Genomic DNA, 21,153 nt, shown 5'->3' with positions numbered 1-21,153 from the left:
GCTATACAGAAATAGACGCTCGCTGGCCGAGCCAGCAGTTATCGTCCCAAGGGATTGTCCCGGCCATCGCTTGGTTTTGGGGACATCTCTAACGAGGGCTGAAGCTGCGTTGGTTGTAGATTCCACATGAGACCATATCGTGAACTCTTACTGGTGTGTTGGTTGAAGACTGTTGTGGTTAAATGGTTTCCTATACCGGGCGGTAAGAGAGGATCGATAATTGGCTGTAAGAAGCTGCATCCCGACACGGCCGGAGACTCGGCCCCACACCGATTCAGGGGTCCGTCAGTCGCCGCGGTTAATGCGACAGGGCTGAAATTATCTTATTGTAATTCTGCCCGAAGCTGATCGCATTCTGTCGCTTCAATTCCCTTCAACTCATTATAGTCGGTCTGGCCACGATGTTGTCACCGGCTTTTGCGCCCCGAAAGTATGTCTACACTGCCTCAATAGCCGTCGTGATAGTCATCTTTTTGATTGTCAACTATGCATATAGTGGCAGGATAAGACGTTAGTTGTTCGCAAACCCTGAGCTTGGATTGCTTGCTAATACACACGATAGCAAGTAGCTTGCCTGAAGAGAATCCATTGCCTACGGCTCCTGTCACTCTGCAACAGGAGCCTTTTCCACATAAGATATGGCAAAGCTGGAAAGATGACTCGGAAGATCCGACTGATAGAACGGTTGGATTTCCACACCAATGGCGTGTAGTCAATCCTGATTGGCGGTATGAACGCATTACTGATGCCAACAACGACGCTTATGTTCGCGATCGATTTGATGCCAACATATCAGACGTCTTCACAAACCTACAGGACCCAATCCTCAAAGCAGATTTCTTGAGGTACCTGATACTGCTGTACGAGGGTGGTGTATGGGCTGATATCGACGTATATCCCCATCAGCCAGTATCGAAATGGATCCCGAAACAGTTTCAAGGCTCAGTGAATCTGGTCGTTGGGATAGAGAATGACCATCACAAACAGCCCATCTGGCCTGGCTCCCCATACTCTGTGCAGCTATGCCAATATTCGGTGTTGGCCAAGCCAAATCATCCTGCCATCAAGACACTTGTGAACCAAGTGGCAGAGGATCTCAAGAAACTTCTGGGGACCAAACAGCCCGGGGAGGCAGTTTCTTTTGAAGATGTCATGTCCACTACCGGACCTTTTGCTTTCACAAAAGTTCTCATGGACTATTTCAAGGAGTCCACGGGTGTGGAACATATCGGGAATGAGCTAGATAGACTTGAAGAACCTCGATTGATTGGCGATGTGCTTGTCCTTCCAAAGGATAGCTTTGGGTGGTTGCCCCAAGAACACACTCATGATAAAGGAGATCCGATTATCCTTGTTGAGCATTTATTCATCGGATCATGGCGAGATGGGCATCCTGGATGATGACTAGAGGTGATATATATGGCGTTTGTGATATCCTGGGAGGCGTCCCTGAAGTTATGGTAATTCGAAATGTCCAAGGGAAGCCGACAAGGGAGATTTATATATACAAAGAACCGCCGAATTGATAGACATATTCTCGTGTGAAGCTGGCCCCAGAATGGATCTAGTCTCAGCGCGGGTAGATTTCTTTCCCGCCAAAAGAGTGCGATTGAAAGAAAATGAGATAATCAAGGTCTGATGGAGGCATCATACTAAAGTCAAAAGGAAATACTTCACAATTGCCAAATGTCGTTATTCAAGTTTGACTGGCTCCCGACTCTGACACCAACGCTATGCGCAGTCACATTACCATTGCTAGATCCCTCTATCTAGGTACATTTGTTATTGCCTGTCGCGGCAAATATGAGGTCTAGACAACAAATCGTCACCAAGTCAATCTACAACTGGCTCATCAGGACATGGCTCTTGCTTCTAAGACAGAGCTCGGCTCTTTAAACCCTCATAGTTATTGTATACGCCGAGAGCCGACTCTATTTTATACAACTCAAGCCAGGCCCAACATCGAACTCGTTCGCCCACTGAATCGCACCATCCTAAAGACGTGATATAGCAGTGGTGTAAAGCAGAAGATGATACCTCCTTTGTTCGGATTTATAAGAAGTACCACTTTGGTGCAGTAATTTGGAGATGGTTCTGCCCGAACTCATTCTGCCCGAGCCGGTTCAATCCAAATTGGAACTGACCATATTGTAAGCTATCCCTCTAGATCTCAAACTGAGCAAAATCAGTATCCAAAGGCCGGAGTGAATAAAATTCATACTTGATAAGGGTTTGTCGAGGAAAGATAGAATATGCTTTATTCCGAGAGATGGCATTAATAATTGCTGTTGTATGAAGATGCGAGGAGGGCTTTATTAATGGGTACCCCTGATAATCGAGTTGTTGAACCAAATCACCCCAAAAACGAAGGCCCCCGTTATTGAGATAACGAAGGATTAGGCCCTATATTTCGTACAACACGAGTGATATGGACTTTGATATTTGGCTATGCATTTCTATTCTGAATGAATTCTATGTCCGGGAATTGTACATGGATTACTAGTAGTTTTGGTCTACGGAGTATGACACTAGCACTTCGGGATTTGTACTCATTTATCTTACTTCTTGTATGCTTTGGCTTTTACTGAATCCTCGCACTTATCTAGGTTGGCCTGACCCTCGACAATATGAGCCAGCTCCTTCTCTGCCAATCCCAAGACCAGCCGCTCCTCTCAACTAAGGTCGTTGGCCAGCTTATCGGCACTGGATCAGATGCTGTTCATAGCGTCCTTGTACGGTTCAACACCCCAATATACGCCAGCAGGCCCAATTGTGCAAGTCACATGCTCCAAGTATAATTCCTTTAACAAGCATCATAATTACATCATTATCATCACTACTATTATTGCCATCATTATCGTCACTCTTGTAGAAACATCTTCTCAATCCAATCCCGATATACCGTCGTGATCCAGTCACCAATCTTCCTCAGTACAGCAACAATAGTGTACGTGCCCAATAACGTCGTCGTATCTCCGAGTGCAAGCGGTCCCATAATCTCGATTCTGTTCCCACGCCAACATGCAAAAGACAACTTCCAGTCGTGCCCTATGATATATAGTAGTGGCAACGTGATAATGCCGTGTTGGGCAATGCGTGCAGGCACGAGCATATTCATGCGTTGATACCAAGCCGCCGTCCAGACAGAGAGCTGCAGTTCGCCGTCTTGCTGGACACTCGATGTTTTGGTTTCGATGTTGCAAGCGATGGGCGCGAACTGCAATGGAGGATAGCCGGTTTGGTTGACAGACTGGGCGTCGGAAGGCTGGGACCATACTTTATCCGCAATAGCCGATATGAGTTTTAAATCAGCTGGAGCAGCCTTTGCATTCCTCTCGTCAAGCAGTCGATGGGGCTTCCCATCGTTGAGCCACAGGGTGAGGCAGAAATCGATCATCTTATTCTCAATAACGTTCCCACCGCCGCGTCCACTCGTTGCAGCGGAGAAGGGAGACAGGATTCTTGCTGTAAGGGACGGCTCAACTTGTACGGTTGCATATGCAGCAAGCGCATGTTGCAGTAGTGGCTGATGGACCTGGATATTCCATGAAACCTCCGCTCGGGTATAGTCCTTGCAGTCTTGTGCTGTGTTGACAACATCGCGCAAGAAGTCCAGCTCATGCAATGCGACCTCGAGGGCTGACTTTGGTTTGCGAGACCTGGGAAAGGACATCTCATCTTCAGTTGCCGACTGCTGGGAAGCTACTTGTGTAGGGCGAAACCAATCATTCTTCTTTTTCGCCCGAGGAATAATTGCTTCCACGTCCTCGCGAATCTCTGATGGAAAGACTCTGATGTGATCTTCAACGATGTCGTCTATACTTGTAAATAGATCCTTAACGTCGGTTGGCAGGAATTCAGCAGGGTTGTCGCCCATGCGGACCGAGATAACAGGCAAATCGAGTACCCAAAGACCATTCGCAGACTTGACAGGGCTCCTCTTGCGTCGACCTCTGGCGCTCGACTTTTCCGAGCCCGTGACAGATGGTGACTGGCATGAGCTTCCCGAGGCCATCGAATTGGATCGTAATGGTGTAATGCTGGGTGCGTCGAAGCCTCGGAACGGAATAGGCGGTAGATGCGGTCGCGCTTGATTGATGTTTGACCGAGGTGTTTCGTCGCCCATTTCCATCTCTTCTACCCAGACGCCTTCAGAGACATCGCCAGTCTCACTACCATATTCATTTGTATAATCGAGTCGTTGTCGTTTGGTCGGGGAGCTTGCACGTTGGTTGTGGCTGCTAGAATTCGATGGTGGAGGTGTCGTCATCGGATGCCTTCTCTTGGTCGCGACGACACGAGGTTGGGGTAGTCGATTGTTTGGCTTGGTGAGCTCGGGGTTGGGAACGATGGCATCGAGCCAATCTACAACATTGCGGAAGTGATGCAAGTCGTTCATGGAAACAACATGTGCATTGAACTTGGGTGTGGTGTTGGACATTTGGAAATGCTTAGTGTGATGGAGCATGTCAAATAAGAATGCCAAGGTAGGCTAAGTTGACCAGGCGACATGATGTAAGACAGGCTAACCTTTCTGGACGCCACCCCACACTATCCCTGTCAAATGGTGAGGTACTGAAAGTTAAGAAACTTTGATTTCCAATCTGTAAAGGTCGCATTTAAAATCCACCCCGTCACTTCGAAATCGACCACCAAGAGCCACAAGATGGCCGATTCAACAACAGAACCACAAGCGTCTGCCCCGGTATTCAAGAAGCGAGGCGCAAAGGGCAAAGCAAACCTGCGAAAACGACCGGCGACGCCACCTCCCGCCGACAGCGACGACAGCGACTACTCATCGTCAGAAGACGAGTCGGGACAGCGCGTTAAGCGGCGCAAGAAGACTGTCACCGTTACAGCATCCTCAAAAGACCTGGCGGCGGGGAAGACGGATCTTCAAGCGACAGTTTATACAGCAGACCGCAATGTACCCATCACAAGTACCAATGACGCGACAAAACATAGCAACTGGTACGACGAAGACTCTCAGGATGCGCTATCAGCAAAGAACCTCCTGGGCTCAACAAGAACTGCCACAAAGGACTCGCAGCCAGATGGAACATACAAAGGACTCGCAAATCAGGCCATCTTCATCCAAAAGAACCCCGATGCGCCCAATAGAGCGAAGGGTCCCGTCAAGGCCTCCTCAAATGTCCGTACCATCACGGTCATGGACTTCAAGCCAGACGTTTGCAAAGATTACAAGAAGACTGGATTTTGTGGATTCTCGGAAAGTTGCATATTCGCCCATATACGTGAGGATGTGAAGCAAGGTTGGCAACTTGATAGAGAGTGGGAAGAAGTTACTAAAGGGAAGAAGAACCTAGGCGGCACCGTCGTTGCGAGCGCCAACCGCGACAAGAAGGTTGAGAACGCAGACGACGCCGATGACATTGCTATGCTGGAAAAGATCCCTTTTGCATGTATTATTTGCGAGGGATCATATAGAGAACCTATTCAGACAAGGTGCGGACACTACTTTTGTGAGCCATGTGCTCTTAAGAGATACAGAAAAGACCCGACATGCGCTGCATGCGGAGCTGGCACGAACGGCGTGTTCAACTCAGCGAAGAAGCTGAAGAAGCTACTGGAGAAAAAGAAAGAGCGTGAAGAGCGGAAGAAAAAGGAAGAGGAAGAGGCTCAGGAGGAGCAATGAGCATTGGGCTTGAGCTTGTAGACATGTATTTCTAAACAAAACATTCTGAAGAAGAAAAGTTACCACGATATCCCGAATAGAGCACTTGATCACTTTATATAAACTCACTGAACATGGTAATTTTGCTTTCTCTTGTCCTTGTGATCCAAGCACCAGACTGACTCTCATCTGCCCATGAGAGGCTCATGGTATACACGTGAGCAAAACTCCTGGAAGATGACGTGCATGCTGATAAGATAAGCTCAGCTCCGTACCCGCTTCAGTCAAGCTCCCCCAACTCTGAGTGACTGTTCCCCACGTCACAGCCAATGAGGGGTCCAGGCATATGCGTACACCTCCATGTGATCGCCTCACCAGTGAAGCCTATTACTCAGGCACGGTAACATATTTATTTGTCTTTCTTCATCAGTCATCCCCCCTCTCTTTTCAGGCAGACGTGACGGAGAAACGACAAATTATTTTAAAGCCTTTTTTATTCTTTTGAACTTGGCTCTGTATCCCTCCACCACCCAGCTTATACAGAATCTCAACCCCGCATATTTGCGCCCGAGTCCACCCCACGACAAGCTTATCTTTCCGACTCCCTGAACATCAACAGACATCATATCTATCGAACGGGCGAGACGAGACGAGACGAGACGAAGCCATCATGAATTACATCTACTCCACAGTCAACACCCTACGGGATCGTTATACACCCGTTTCTCACAAGTCAACCTTCCGCCAGACCGGTCAAATCACACCAGAAGAGTTCCTCGCTGCGGGCGACTACCTTGTGTACAAGTTCCCGACCTGGTCTTGGGGCGATGCCGACTCTCCCGAGCAGCGAGTGAGCCATCTTCCTCCCGGAAAACAGTTCCTCGTCACACGCAACGTTCCCTGCCATCGACGCCTAAACGATGACTTTGCAGGCGACGCGGGCCACGAGGAAGCTCTCGTGAACGACGGCGAAGACTTCAAGGGCGCCACTGGCGACGATGAGGATGGTTGGCTGAGGACTGGTGGTCTGGCTAGTTCCCAGCCACTGAAGGTCAAGGAGGTGAGGACGGTGGATGACTCCGGAAATGTCGGTGACCGAGAGGTCGTCGATGATGATGATGAAATCCCTGACATGGAGGATGAAGACGACGATGAGGCTATTATTCGCGATTCTGGCGCCGATTCCAAGAACGGGTATGTTACCAATTTTACATTCAAGGACGATCCACTAACAACTAGCAGCGCTCACCGTACATATACTCTTTACATCATGTACTCCCCCTACTACCGAACACCCCGTCTGTATCTCTCAGGCTATCTTGCCAGCGGTCAGCCGCTCCCCCCTAACGACATGACAGAGGACATTGTCGGCGACTACAAGGACAAGACAGTGACACTTGAGGACTTCCCCTTCTTCGCCAACAACATCAAGATGGCCTCTGTGCATCCCTGCAAGCACGCCTCAGTCATGAAGACACTACTCGATCGTGCCGATGCGGCTCTTCGTCTGCGTCGCGAGAAGCTCCGTGCCGGCAACAGCCAAACGCCGTCTGGTATGGAGGGTCTGGTGGACGAGATTGGAAAATTGGATGTCAAGGGCGCTCAGGAGGCAGCGGACAAGGATGAGTGGGAGGAGGTCCAGGAGACCGAGATCGATGATCAAGAGGTTGCTATCCGTGTGGATCAGTACCTAGTTGTATTCCTCAAGGTAGGTCTCTCCATCCTACGTATTATTATTCTCCGTTTCCTAACATTTTTTCTAGTTCATGGCCAGTGTGACACCTGGTATCGAGCACGATTTCACCATGGGTGTCTGATCGGGCGAATCAATTACTGAGATTAGACTTGTGGGCAAGAGATAGTTATGAAAGTATGGACTGGGAATCACTATATCAGGAGAATAGGCGTTGGCGGTGTTCGATTGTTTAGATCTTCTATGGTAGCTATTGTATTCAGACAATGCAGATTCTTTCACTTCCAGCATGAATACAAGGAAGCCACGGGTTTATGTGCCTGCCTTAGAGGCTTAAAATTTCCACAAAAGACAAGTTGGATAGCGATGATATAAGGATGCTATCGTCGATTGATGTTATGTGATTGACTACAGAACCCCCTCGCCGGGCTAGGTTGATATCCCACAAGGGGCTGAAAGAGAAACTTGACATGCAGTCGTTGTATAAGCTTAGGGCCTATCCTAAATGATAAAAAGATATGATTTAATTTAATATAATTTGGTATAAATTGCTATAAGCTGTAGTAAAGCTTAGATTAGGTAGGATTGGTATCTTCTGACACCTTCTAGATGAGGAAAGAGAACACGAGACCTCCATCCGAAGTGACAAAAAGACTTAGGTAACTTGACATAAGTTTAGGACAAGTTTAGGATACCTTTTGCTGAGATTATTCTAACACCTTCTTGCTCCTCGCGGCCTAATGTAGTAAAACTGTCCACCCGCTTTCATTTTTCTTCCTAGTAGTCGTGTCTTTCCATACGAGAACAAGTTTTACCCGATGATCATATGCCAGAAGTCCAAAGCGTGAGTGATGAGCTGCGCTTTTACGAGGTAGTAGCCTGACTAGAATAAATAAGTTCTAATTAGAGAATGAAGTCTTAATAATTCTGATTGAGGAACTTACCATAATGCCAGAAAATGAACCTAGGGCGTGGAATGAATTCTAGCTCAGCATCCTCCTGTACCAGGGCAAATTGGCTGCTAATTGTAAGCTATTATGTATAGTAATAATAGAAGGGACTTACCATTGACATCTTTGGCTATACGCCTGTAGTATGCGTGTCGCGATATTTGGTCCTCAGAGGGGAGTCGGCCACCATCTCGAGAGTCTTTGGGAGGTGGTGATCGAAGTCGGGGTTGCCTCTTGCGAAACAGGGAAAAGAAAAGACGCGGTAGAGGAAGTAAAAGTCGTAACAAGGTCTCCGTTGGTGAACCAGCGGAGGGAAGCGTGTCTTTACTGGTGTCTGGGAGTTTGTCTCGATAAAAGAGTGATAGAATCTGAAAGATGATCTTACTGCTGATGATGGAAATGTGGTTGTAGGGTCGAAGAAGGAAAGGAATCTACGCTAGGTACCTAGGCAGGTACATTCTGACATTGAACAATGTGGCTACGGGCAAGCCGACCGCCACCTTCATTTGAAGAAAGCAAGGCTCTTTCGATTAAAGCTGGAATGCTCGGTGTGACAAATCTACACTTTGTACAACAATAGCTTAACACAAATCAGCATGTTATTATTTACACATAATGTTTATATCTGTCAGTACGTGGGGCGGTCCCTCTTAAAACGTTGAACTATGTATAAGGTGTTAAAAAAGTACCTAATCTAAGCCCCCCCAAAATTTATGGCAAATTATCCTAAATTAAACTAAATCAATATGTATTCTTGTCATTGAGGATAGAGGTCAGCTTGTACACCGATTGCGTGTCAAGTTTCTCCTTCAGCCTCTTGCGGCATATCAAGCAGCTTGCGTGCCAACCTACTTGAACGTGTCAGCCTGATGACTGTCACATTTTTAACGTTCTAATGATATACAACTTGTCACCCAGTATGTCATGACTCAGAAGATAAGGAATATTGGTCGAGCCTTTGAACAGAAGGGCCTGCCCAAGAAGATCGCGAAAAACAAGTCACAACAGAGATACCGAACCGATGAAAAAAGAATTCCTTGTTGCCCACAGGCGATTCTCTTGATATCTACTGATGAATGTATCCTCAACTCCCTTTGCTGCAGCCCAGATCTTCATGTTGTTCCACGAGACCCGGGAGATGAAGCCTTGCTCCAGACAACTCCCATTTTCCCATTTTCGCCCAAGCCCTTCATCCGATTCCGACACGAACTTCCTATCATTCAGGGTATTCAAACGCAGACCTCCACCAATGTTCCAACTCGCACAAAACAATTCCAAGTGAGCCTGCCCTCCTATCATATGCTCATGATCGCGTCACTGTTTACCGCTATTGCGACAATAATGTTGTAGAATCTGCGGCGATTCCCAATAGACAAAACGCAAAAGGTACAATAACCAGCCCCCTATACTCCTGTTCTATAAGTGTGCATCTTTTTTTTATCCTTTGTCCCAAAAAACCGCATGTACGCTCGCTTGCCGTTGAACCTGATTGAAAACTCAACCCGAGGTGAAAAGACAGTTCGCAAATTCGACAGACGTGTAAATCGTGACGTGCGTTCAAGACCGCTCAGTAGGCGTTCAACGCTAAAACATTTCATCATCAGGAGTAAGACGTCAAGCGGATGCTTGAGAACGCTCCAAATCCTCCGGCGAAGATGGTGGAACCTGGTTGCACAAGCTCGAGCTGCAGGCTCGATAGCTTGTGGCTCCTTGGATGCCGTCCTACATGGCACCAAAAGGGGCACCAAAGTTGGACGTACTCTTCAACTTTAAAGGAACGTCAATTTCGATAGCCTTGCCACTACCTTCGCCGTCACTATCATCGGCATCTCGCTGGGCGTCAGCAGGTCCATCCCCGCCGACTGGGCCGGCCTGTTTAGACATATGCGTGGGGGCGTTGGAGCCAGATGGGCCAGCCATAGATCCCAGCCCATGACCTTGCATCACGGCCGGGAGCGCATTTTGCCCCTGGCTTATAGGCTCCAGTGCTTCGTGCAGTTTTTCAAAAAAGAGCTCATCTTTGGCCGGCATGTTTCTTAACATCAGTGGTCCCTTGAGAGCTTTGTCGCCGCCACTAGGTTCCATCATGACATCTGGTGCGTTTGGGTCAAGCTCTCCTGCGACAGATATAAAGGACACCTTGGAATCGCGCCTATCAGATTGCACAGGTACCGATAGGCTGTTATTCTTCTCCTCTTCCGCGATCACAGCTGCATCCAGACTGATGACAGTCTCCACGGTAGGCGTGGCGCCTTCGCCAATAACGGAACCTGGGTCTGTCGGATTGACTTTAGGGAACAATGACAGGGAATGATTAGGTGTATGGCCGGCATGCATTGTTAGGCGTCGAGACTCGACAGCAGAGAGAGCTTGCAATGTGTATTCCTTGGAAGAGGCCCGGGCATTCGTGGGGCGTCGAGACTGCTCTGGACTTCGAGCAGCGGGACCAGGAGGGGATGCGACGGGGCTTGCTGGGTGTTCGGGAGGAGATGCACCGGCGGCGAATGTGGGCTTCTGGACCGCAGTGGCCTTGAGTGGAATACCTTCCAACTTAGGGTCGATTTCTTGAACATCAATGACTGGAACAGGAGTGGCTACGTCCTCTGTAGGGGACGATAAGAAGTCCTTAGCCACTGGGTTCTGTGTCTGCATCCTGGGGTCAAGGGGGATAAAGGGAGATGATTCGGGCTGTGTTGTGGGAGATACGTGAGCGCTGCTTGACTGGAGATAGTGAGGTCGACGAGATGCTCCATCAAGACTAGGTGGAAGAGATGACGCATCGGACATGGACAGACCAGTTGGAATGGTGGGATTTTGTCCCCTTGACGCGAGTCGTCCTGGTGGAGCTTGGAAGTAGGAACTGTCCATGGAGCCCTCACCGCTTCCGCCACGCTGACTCGCGAGAGGCGATACCACGCCCGTAACCTGAATACTCTGCGCTGTGACAGCCTTGAGTGCACTGTTCTCTCCTTCAAGTCGATGGACGCGTTCTTTGAGTTCTTCGATTTCTCGGGCCATGCCCTCCTTCTCGGCCTCCCAGCTATCCCGGACCTCATCCATGATGATCCGCTCTTCTTGATAGACCTCTTCAGCTCGTCGCCGATTGGCTTCGAGATGATTCCGCTCTGCTTCCCAGGCTTCACGGATCAATTGGTTCTGCTGCACGAGGCGTTGAACCACGTGCACTGATGATTGAGAGGCAGCCACTGCGTCTGCTGAAACAGATCTTGAGAGGGATGCACCAACGAGTCCGGAAGACGAAGAAACGTTTGGCAGAGGAGCTGTAGATGATGCCGGAAAGCGGAATTCTGGAACTGGAGGCGGGCCTCCGTGCGTGGGAGATACAGTCGCGGGGCGAGCGTCGAAAGTGTCGAAAGATTCAGCCTGCTGAGGAAATGGTCGATAACTTGGGGGAACAGATTGAGCTGCCCTTAAAGACTCCAGTGATAGAGGAGATGAACCTTTGTGCTGAAGTGGCAGGGTGCTCGCGGGGGGTATTCGGCCGCGTTGAAATTGACTCTGGCTATAATCTTGGTTTTGCGGTTGACATGGGTTTAGATAGTGTTGTGGATATTGATGACGAAGGGTTCCAGCTCGAGGATACGAGTTGGGCGGAGACGGAATACTGGACGTATTGCGATAAGGGAGATGGTTATTCAGGGAAAGAACAACATCAGAGTCGTAGGCGCCCGATGGCAGAAAAGCCTCGGGCGTGAACCTCGCAGCCATGATCATGGAAGGCGCGTAGAAGGTCTGTCTGTCACTGCGGAGCGTGGAATAAATCGGAGGAAGTGTGTGTGGGATCGCTTTTTCGTTAGGAAGGCATAGGGCGTTTGAAGTTGTTCTAGTCGATTTCCTCAAACTTGGTGCTGATGCAAGTCGTTCCTGGTCGTTAAAGTCGTCGAGATGAAATGAAATTCAAGGTTAGAAAAAGGCGAAGTAAGAGGAATCGGTTTATGTTGTGATTGTCTCTTTCCTTTTAACTGGCTCGAGAGGGAAGGTGAGACCAAATCCGAGACCTAATCCAAGGGATGTTGGGCGAGTTCGAGATCTAGGTAGGTATGACGCAAATGGGACCCGCCAAGCGCAAGGCACAGGACCCTTTATCTTGAAGGAGGTTGTAGCGGGTATTGTTTGCGCTGTGCGATGATAAGCTGAGGTAGCGCAAACAAAGGGTGTTGTTAGATAATATCGAAATTGACATAAGATAGAATTCGGAGAGAGGAGCAATAAATTTTGGAGGTGGAGAGACGGCAAGTTCATATGGGATATGAAAATGAGTCAAAACGAGGTAAGAGCAAATTAGAGAAAAGACGGTGACATTGATGATTCGTTCCTGCGCCAAAGCCAAGTTCGGGTCGGTACCTGCCACCCCCCAAGTATCCGTTCTTGCTGCCCGGGGAGGGGGGAAGGAGGTGCGCGTGCCGCGAAAAGACCAGGGAAGGTGTGGGGAGGGTCGCCTTGCCGGTAATAAGTTGCTGTCTAGTGGGCGTGCTAGATGTGGTAGCAGGCCACCATTCGGCCCAATGGTCTCAGAGAGCAAAAAAGCTTAGGACTTCTACTCTGGGGGATAAAAGATTTAGGCAAGCTTAGTCTAAGCTTGGCAGAGTTTCAATTGCTTATTTTTGTCACTCAGGACAGAGGTCTCAGATTTTCTTGTCTCCCCTAGGAATGGGTCGTGGCGGCGCCTGGCAGCTCGCCTTACGGCGTCGGGCCCCTGTAGTGCAGCGCATTGAACTTCTGAAGCACCTGGTGTGGCCCCCTGTACTGGATATCCAATTTGGCTGAATTGGATCGGATGCTGAATGCTGTCCTTCCCTCCTCCGTGAGCTGGAATGGCTGGAAATGGAATCGGTGACCTACCGAGACGGGAGTGCATTTCCCCAAATGGACCGTGTCTTGCAGTCATATTTCGGTCTTACACAGAACAAGCAAGCCATGATTCGGCGGTAGGCGACTTATTAGTTGCGTTCCGTCGATTAGATTGCAGCTTGTGGCGATATTGCGGCTATTACTAGTGTATTGCTGCTGATATGATTATACAAGCATTCCACTGTCTCAGCCGACGAAGATCGCCTGTTAGTATTTGAATTTGCTTCTGTTGTTACCAAGGGACGGGGCGTTGCGGCAGAGACCGGACCGGCGGGAAGACCAACAACGGGGACGCGGACGCGGACGATACGATCAACAAACACTTGTTAACGTTATCAAGGAATCTACATCAATTTTGTATCATGGATGGAGTCACTAAACTATCTCAGTAATGCAAGACTCTGATACACTTTCTTGTTTCTAGCAGACTTCAGCGGTGCCTCTGCGGCCATCCCTCGGAGATTCTTGCTCAACGCTCCTCTTGGCTGAGGTGCGAGACAGGCAGGGGCAGGGGATTCACAGCATGGGGTTGGCTGCTGATTCTATGCAGGCGGACAGAGTTCAGAAGACCCTTTGTACAGGGTTGGTTAGGCCGATGAATTGATCCTTCGGCAGTGTTACAGCCAAATAGCTGTTTCGTACCTATGGAGGAGGGATGTTTGACATCCATAATATCGATACCTTGTGGTTGGAACCTATAGAATTTCGAAAGATTCCACTTATGCGCCTTTCGGAGCAAGATGAGGTTGGTCAACCATCGGCGACAATCTTTGTCCTCATCGCAATTTGCTTGATACAACCTGGAGCCTTATGGAATTCCTCAAGACATATTTGGCATCCCTCAAAGCTGTGCCTGGCTGTCAGTTGTCGAATTGTCAAGCTTGTCAAGGTCGCATCCTGGCCTCAGATCATCATCGATATTGGCCACTTGATCTGCATGATTGGCGGTCATCAGACACCAGACCACACGGAACGCATCCAGTCTTCCACTGCAAGGGCAACCTCCACTGCGGTTCGGCCCCTTGGCCCCCTTCAACGTTCTAGCTTGGAGCTGGCTGGTATCTACTATCTAGAAGCTTTGATTGGGTCTTGGGGTCAATCTTTGCCATCTTAGCAGCCCTCACTCAGGCACACTCACGCCTCTTCAACTCAAATCAATAGCTCTCAGCTGCTAAGGTCTAGACGTTGTACCTTGTGGCAAATCCATGTTTCCTTTTCCTTGCCCTTTTTCTCTATCTCAACAGGTATGTATGCGTTTGATTAGGCACTGACAACTAACTCATGTTTGGGTCAATGCTAACCAGAAACACCGTACGCGACCCCAAAAATGACTTGTCTTGTTCCTTTCTCCACATTGGAGCCGAGCTTACGGATACTGTACATTGTACAACGCATCATACAGTACAGGCACACCTCACACCACGCAATCTATCTCGAGGAGTCATACAAAGGAGATAGGTGAGAGGTGAGGTTTGCTGGCAACGCATTGCAGCCCGGCCCAGCCAAGCCCTAGTCTCGTCTCATCCAGGCCAGCCCCTCCCCGTCTCCTTTTTTCACATTTTGCTCCGGTGGTTTTATGTATCAGAGTCAGCGATGCCATGTGGCTGGCTGTCTTTGGGCTTCGGGAATGTGGAGGCGCCGCGTAAACCAACCCATCCAAAGCAAGGTTGAGCTGGCCAAGTTGGTCCCTGATCTAGATCGTTAAGCTTTGCTCTCGATCTCGGTCTGCTTCACATGTCAGTGATTGTCTGACCTGTACCTGTACCTGAGATCTATTTGTGGATTAGTGCACAGATTAATGTTGGGGAGCTCTATCCGTGACTGTTCTAGACATGTGATTCCTTCACCTTGGCTGGAGAGGTTAGAGGCTAGAGAGGGAGAGGCTCTGATGCATACCATTCGCGCTACGAAGTAGACGCTACAGATAACACAGCAAGATGATCAGCGGCCGCTATCGTGAACTATTCGGTCCCTTACTGTTGACAGGGGTCTCTCTCGAAGCCCTTCAAACTTGGCTTCCCTAAGGTAGCTTCCTAACCAGCAGCAGCTAATAGTTCCGGAGGGCCCGGGTTAGATCTCAACAAGGGGCTACATGACGATATAGGGACATGTTATTATCGTATCTGCATGATTCACTTCCATCGAGTCAGTTTTGGCATCTTCGTATCTATGAATAAACTGTTTTGAGACAAGAAGCGCCCGTTGTTATTGTCTAAGAATGGGACTGACCAAAATTCTTCAATCGGCCCCTCCAGGTTCGGACGAATCACGAGTGGGGCCGCGATACGGTAAACCGCTCCGCCGGAATCGCGGCTCCAGGACCGCGATATCCAATATATAACATGTTGAACTGATTCCAATATCTACGGTCGAAATGCTCCGATACTTGAGCAAAGCAGAGGTGGCACTCACGTTATATAGAATACAAATTGTACCTACAGCTATATAATTCTAAATATTGAACTGTAATCGTTTATTTAATGAGACTTTAAATAGACGTACGTGGGCTTTCTACAACTCGCAACATTTGCTAAGTCTCTCCAATCATTGCACCAACCACAGTACTGCACCAAGGGGCAGGTTCTAGTCACGGTTTGACCCAAGAGAACGCGGTTTCAAGATAAATTGTTGTCAATATCGTGTATAAAAGTAAAAATAATTGGACCTGCAGGGTAGTTACCGCCATACCCATGATCTTGATGCATCATCCAACTCAACCCTATCATCCAAACGCCTCGCAATGCATGTACAAAACCACAATACCACCTCATAGTTAACACATAATCACTTACAAATCCTCCATTCTCACCACTCCAATGACAGTTTCTCCACACTGTCCACCAACGACTGTATCACAGGTTGACTTGTAGTGCGTTGTCCCTTCGTCTTGCTCGCCTGCCTCATGCGTGTCCAAAACACAGGACAATCCTTGCTATCACACTGAACGTCCTCAATAGGTCCGACGCCAGAACAGCTGCGGCAGAGCGAGAGTACTTCCTGAAGACGACGTTCCTCGGTTGTGAGGCGTGTCTGGAGCGTAAGAAGAGATGAGGGAACGTTCTTGCGGCAGGATGGACAAAGAGCATTGTCTTCCTGAGAGAACTTGAGACCGCACACGAGACAATTTGTGGATTTCATGTAGGATTCGAGAGTCGTCTTCTTCTTACCGAGTGTAGTTGCGTGGTAAATACGCTGCACCTTGGGCATCTCGTCATACCACTGGCGTACGTTTGCACCCACAAGGTTAAAGATACGCTCCAGAGGAGGAATCAAATTCTTCGAGATATAGTATTCGGCATCGAGCTGCCAGTGGGGGTTACTCAGAAGTTCCTCAGGCGCAACGCATCGGTCAATGAGTCGCGCTCCTGGGGCACCAGTGATAACAACGTACGGAACTCTCTCACCATACTGCGGTTCTGCGCGAGCATCCTGAAGCATACGCTTGGTACTGATGAGAGCTCCTGCAGGTGCTGTACCTTTGTCCGAGTATGTACCTAGGCGCACCTCTTTGGCAAAGCAAAAATCTTGCACCGAAACATTGTTGCGCATGATCTTCTGACATTGCTTTTGGAAGTAATCCTTGACCTGAGTGAGATCTGCAGTTTCGAACAGTAGACGAAGGGCCTTTTCTTCGATCTTTTGCTCCGCTGGTGTACCGTCACGACGGACAGTCTCGATTCCCTTGGCATCGAACTCGGGCTTCACCTGATCTTTGCTCTCGTATTTGTAACCGACATAACGTTTCTTGGCGAGGAGAACGCAGGGATGATATACTTTTTCAAATTTGAGTTTGATGGGTCGAGGGTTCATTTCGGTAATTGCCTTGGAAATCTCATTACCAATATCGAAAGCCTCATCTTTTGTTCGGCCCTTCAGATAGATAAACAGACTGTCAGTGTCGCCATAGACGACTTCAGCGCCCCATTTCTCAACAGAGTGGATATAAGCAATCGCTCGTTCAAGAGTTTCTCTGCCGGTTTGCACAATGCTGTCCGCAATCTCGGAGCATGGCATACGGCCGGAGAATGAAGCTGAAGTGTAACCATAAGTGACGTTGGCGAGCAGTTTGAGAGCAAGCTGTCTGTTGTTTAGAAGCTGTTGCAGCGTTTTATCATCCTTGTCTTGCTTCATGCCACTTTTTACCATGACTCGAGTTTCCAGAATCTCAGTCAGCATCTTGGCTAGAAGTGACTTGCGGATTTCCGTCTTTGCATACATCATACCATTTGGGGCAATGTTGATGTAGTCCTCCAGAAGGGCAAGAAGACCTTTCTGCCGCTTATACTCAGTAAACCCCATCTTGTTCATACCCCTCCAGTCGGTGACTCGTCCCAAGAAGGTTGAATAGCAGTAGTTGTAAGCGATCATGACACTCGGGTATAGACTCTGAAAGTCAAGAACCAGGAGAGGACTATTATAGAAAGCGCTTTGTGGCTCCATGACAAGTGGTAGACACTCTAGAGCATTCTGACCACCGACTTGCTTGCGATTTGGTGAAACAAGTAGGAAATTCTCTGGTTTGGCAATCCTGAACATGATTGACTCTACCTTGAACTGCGATCCCCGCGAGAAGACTGAGAAGAAGTCCACACCTAAAAGTCGTGCCTGCTCGCTGGTTCTCGATATCAGTTCATTGGCGTCCAGAATCTCAAGATCGATCTTTGTGCGATTCTGGTAGTATCTCAACATCCTGTTAAGCTCTCTATGCTTGCCGCCCTTGTACCAATTGGTCAACGACTGCCAAGAGTAATGGGGTATCCTCCGATGAAGTAGGTGCCAGACTACGTTCTCCATGGTGTATTGAAGAAGGTTGAGTTCTCCTCGCATTGCCCTCCAGACGTTCACCATATGTCGACCAGTAACCCGAATAGTGGATGTGGTATTGAAACCCCAACGGTCGTTCTCTTTGCCAAACCTGCCGTGTGACTCGGTCTTCATGCGAGAAAACTCATCACAAAGGTTGTAGTCATACTTCAGTCGTGCTCTCTCGATCAAGTAACCCCAGGAACTGCCATGCACTTCGTAACCGGTAAGAATGTCAGGATCATGGTTTCTTACGATTTCGACCATTCGAACCATAATATCCAGTTCCGAATTTTCTTCAATGACCTCGGCATTTGTCTGTCGCTGAATGCGCTGAGTAAATTCGGCGTCATTTGACAATAGCAGGATACCTGTTTGGACACCAGCTGAATCTTGACTGCCGGAAGCAGTTCCATCAGACTTGATCGCCCAGAACACGCACTGGACTTCGTCTTCCTCAGGATTCGGCACGAGCTTCCCTCTGGTATTTACGTGAACCTCTAAGCTCATGGTGCTCATGTATTGTACCTCATGCTGGACGCTGGTTGATTTCTTGCCTGGGGTGTACTTGAATCCGTGCTTGTTCTTTGGCGTGGGTCCATCGATCTGAGATTGATATTGCCTGGGAGTAGATGGTATTATGGACCCTTCCGTTGGATTTGCTCTACGTTGTTTTTCTGCCCACCACTCCTCGACTTCTTGATATGTGGGCGGGGGACTTGTAAGCTCCCAGCTCCTCAACGAGCACGTCTTCCTCTGTCGCTCATACCTGAGTTCTACAGCAGTCTTGTCAAAGGTCTCAAATTTGAGCCCGTAGCTGGCTGGAGCTGTCCCTGTTGGGTCAAATTCAGGCAGAAAAGGCAGTGTGTTACCCTCCAGTCGAAACTCCTTCCCAGCATATTCTCGCATCCGCCCAGGAACATCCTTTTCCCTGCTGTAATAAGCATCTTGATAGATCACATCAGGAAGCCCGTATTCTTTCAAAGAGGAAGCCACAGCAGCTGCAGAAGGGGGTAGAGAAGAAACCAAGTGTACTTGTGGGCTGGCGAATCGGCTCATGGCTCTCTGGATTTTCGATTCATGACTTTCATCGTCTCGTCCTCCAGATGATTTCATGGAAGATGACAAAGTCATTTGAGACAACTCTGCTTCAGCAGGGAGGAAACTGCTGGGATCAAACGAAACGTGCTTATTGTGACGACCATCATCGGTCTGCTGAGAAGCAGACTTCTGGCTCATCTGACTGAGACGAAGCTTGGTGTTCGGGTCATTCTGATCTTTGACGGTAGGAAAATTTAGCTTTTGGTTGGAGCCGGGAGCACCTTTCAACACAGAATCGGTGTTTTTGTTAAGCGATGAAAGACCTTTGAGAATGGAAGCCCCTCTAAAGGAGGAGGCGAGAACTTTGTTGGTACCTGTTGAAGGAACGGGAACCAAGTCCATTTCATCTTCATCTATCATCGACAATTGATTGAGCCTGGTCCTTTTGTTCGGCGACTGAGATGATGGAAGGTTGTCCAGGGGTCGCTTCAGCTGGGCCATGTTGGACGAGGTGAGAGTCGGTGCTTTCTCTGTCCGCCCGATAAAACCTTCGTTCTCTGCATAATCAAGCAGCTCTTGGCTTACTGGGAGGTCAGGAAGCTCGCCAGTCACCAGGCCACATTGACAGACCCCAAGGGCCGACCTCCAAAATGTCTTTTTATCAAATTTGTCGGGACTGATGTTGAGAGCCGCTGCCAGCTCAAGATCCTCTTCTGGTAGTTCTGCTGGCCCGCGGGAAACCTTTGCGGCAGCCTTCTCTATTGCTACGAGCGCCGCAATAGCATCTTCATCGGAGTCCTCAGGATAGAAGTCATTGTGTGCCTCCCCAGCCTGACGCACTTTACCTTCATCGACGACAATACTGCTTCGCAGATCTTGTTCCATCTCCACACCTAAGGGCAACCCTAAAGCTGGTGCAAGTTTCGATGGGAAGAGGTCTTCGACTGACTCCAAAGTAGTATTAACATGCTCTTCGTATGGATGCGGCTTTGCAAACTTCTCAAAAGTAAGCTCTTCCGAGTCGCCACTCAGTTTCTCTTCAGAGATGAGATTTCGGATCTCAGTCCTGAATTCTTCCTCATGAAGCCAGCCTTGAGGCTGGGAGTCACGAGCGTTGGCTGACATCGACACAAGAACTTCTGGTGGGAATGGACTGCTGCCCTCGGTCGGATCTTGCATCTTTCGTTTGCGTCTCTTCGTCTCATCTTTCCACAGTCCAGCCATGCTGTAGACCAGCTTCATGTCTCCGGGGAGGGGATTGGTTCTTTCCGTAAAGTCATGATGAAGAGGCCTTTCCTTGACCTTGTGCCGGTTGATAATGTCCTGTACGCATATATCCACTTCTATTGAGCAGTGGCTACTTCGAGGGAGCGTGGTTTCGTCGGTAATGTGATTCAGAGAGATTGATCGACTATGCCATTTGTGCGATGAATTCGACCCCTGTTCATATTCTGGGACTGGAGATCGAAACCTAGTAACAGATGCATCAAGGTAATCGCAGCCGTATAAGTTGAAGTCTGTCATAAACTGAAGAAGGTACTGAAGGTGTGCTTCGTATGGCTGAAACTTGTTCTTCATAATCACGCCTTGCTGAAGAAGATCCGCCAGTCTTGTCATGACAATGGGATTGAACATATAAATCTTCAGGAAGAAGCGATATCCCACGTGAAAGCCATAGAAGGGGACACCCTTGACAAGAGTAATCCTTGCCACGAACCTCGCACTGTCACCTTTCTGATCTCGTCGATAGCTGACTGCTAACGCATGATCTATGGACAAATGAAATCGATATATATAAGCACCGACTAGAATGTTTAGTATGGATAGATATTTACTGGAGTATAGACGACGAACCTTCATCAGGACTTAAGCCACCTTCATATTCCACGTACAAGTACGGGAATGCGCCGTGGATATGAGCGCATACTTTTTGTCCCGTTTCAGTAGATCCAAACACGCGAACAACAGGGACTCTGGGTCCCTTGGATATCTGAGAGGGACGGATGTCGTTGCGAAGCTGGGGGTCATATCGCGAAGGTGTCGCTTGATAGTGATCGATACAATTTAGTCTGACCCGGAACAAGTCCATATTCTCTGGAGTTTGGATCCATCAGGGGCTTAAGGCAGTTTATTAAGAACGAAAGAGCCAAGCGTTGCTC

At 48.7% G+C, this 21,153-nt stretch overlaps 6 protein-coding genes across 6 annotated transcripts; 3 read left to right on the top strand and 3 right to left on the bottom strand.

Annotated features, from left to right (window-relative positions):
* Nucleotides 1-401: 401 nt before the first annotated feature.
* FSUBG_7673 (alpha-1 6-mannosyltransferase HOC1) lies at nt 402-1,401 on the top strand (the record flags this gene model as incomplete). The annotated part of the gene is made up of 2 exons (XM_036686003.1): nt 402-510; nt 563-1,401. 2 exons carry the CDS (start codon nt 402-404, stop codon nt 1,399-1,401), a joined length of 948 nt encoding a protein of 315 aa, XP_036536859.1.
* Nucleotides 1,402-2,860: 1,459 nt separating this feature from the next.
* On the bottom strand, nt 2,861-4,441 carry FSUBG_7672 (Methyltransferase type 11; the record flags this gene model as incomplete). The annotated part of the gene is made up of 1 exon (XM_036686002.1): nt 2,861-4,441. One exon carries the CDS (start codon nt 4,439-4,441, stop codon nt 2,861-2,863), a length of 1,581 nt encoding a protein of 526 aa, XP_036536858.1.
* Nucleotides 4,442-4,666: 225 nt separating this feature from the next.
* Nucleotides 4,667-5,656, top strand: FSUBG_7671 (pre-mRNA splicing factor cwc24; the record flags this gene model as incomplete). The annotated part of the gene is made up of 1 exon (XM_036686001.1): nt 4,667-5,656. One exon carries the CDS (start codon nt 4,667-4,669, stop codon nt 5,654-5,656), a length of 990 nt encoding a protein of 329 aa, XP_036536857.1.
* Nucleotides 5,657-6,305: 649 nt separating this feature from the next.
* Nucleotides 6,306-7,452, top strand: FSUBG_7670 (autophagy protein; the record flags this gene model as incomplete). The annotated part of the gene is made up of 3 exons (XM_036686000.1): nt 6,306-6,829; nt 6,878-7,343; nt 7,399-7,452. 3 exons carry the CDS (start codon nt 6,306-6,308, stop codon nt 7,450-7,452), a joined length of 1,044 nt encoding a protein of 347 aa, XP_036536856.1.
* A 2,548-nt stretch (nt 7,453-10,000) lies between these two features.
* FSUBG_7669 (uncharacterized protein) lies at nt 10,001-12,007 on the bottom strand (the record flags this gene model as incomplete). The annotated part of the gene is made up of 1 exon (XM_036685998.1): nt 10,001-12,007. One exon carries the CDS (start codon nt 12,005-12,007, stop codon nt 10,001-10,003), a length of 2,007 nt encoding a protein of 668 aa, XP_036536855.1.
* Nucleotides 12,008-15,955: 3,948 nt separating this feature from the next.
* Nucleotides 15,956-21,083, bottom strand: FSUBG_7668 (DNA polymerase zeta subunit; the record flags this gene model as incomplete). The annotated part of the gene is made up of 2 exons (XM_036685997.1): nt 15,956-20,799; nt 20,849-21,083. 2 exons carry the CDS (start codon nt 21,081-21,083, stop codon nt 15,956-15,958), a joined length of 5,079 nt encoding a protein of 1,692 aa, XP_036536854.1.
* Between the last annotated feature and the right edge of the window lie 70 nt (nt 21,084-21,153).

This window comes from Fusarium subglutinans, assembly GCF_013396075.1.
Source record: "Fusarium subglutinans strain NRRL 66333 chromosome Unknown NRRL66333_c0000099, whole genome shotgun sequence".
Classification (NCBI taxonomy): Eukaryota; Fungi; Ascomycota; class Sordariomycetes; order Hypocreales; family Nectriaceae; genus Fusarium; species Fusarium subglutinans.
Note: the sequence above shows the minus strand (reverse complement) of the source record. Positions and strands in the feature narration are given on the sequence as shown.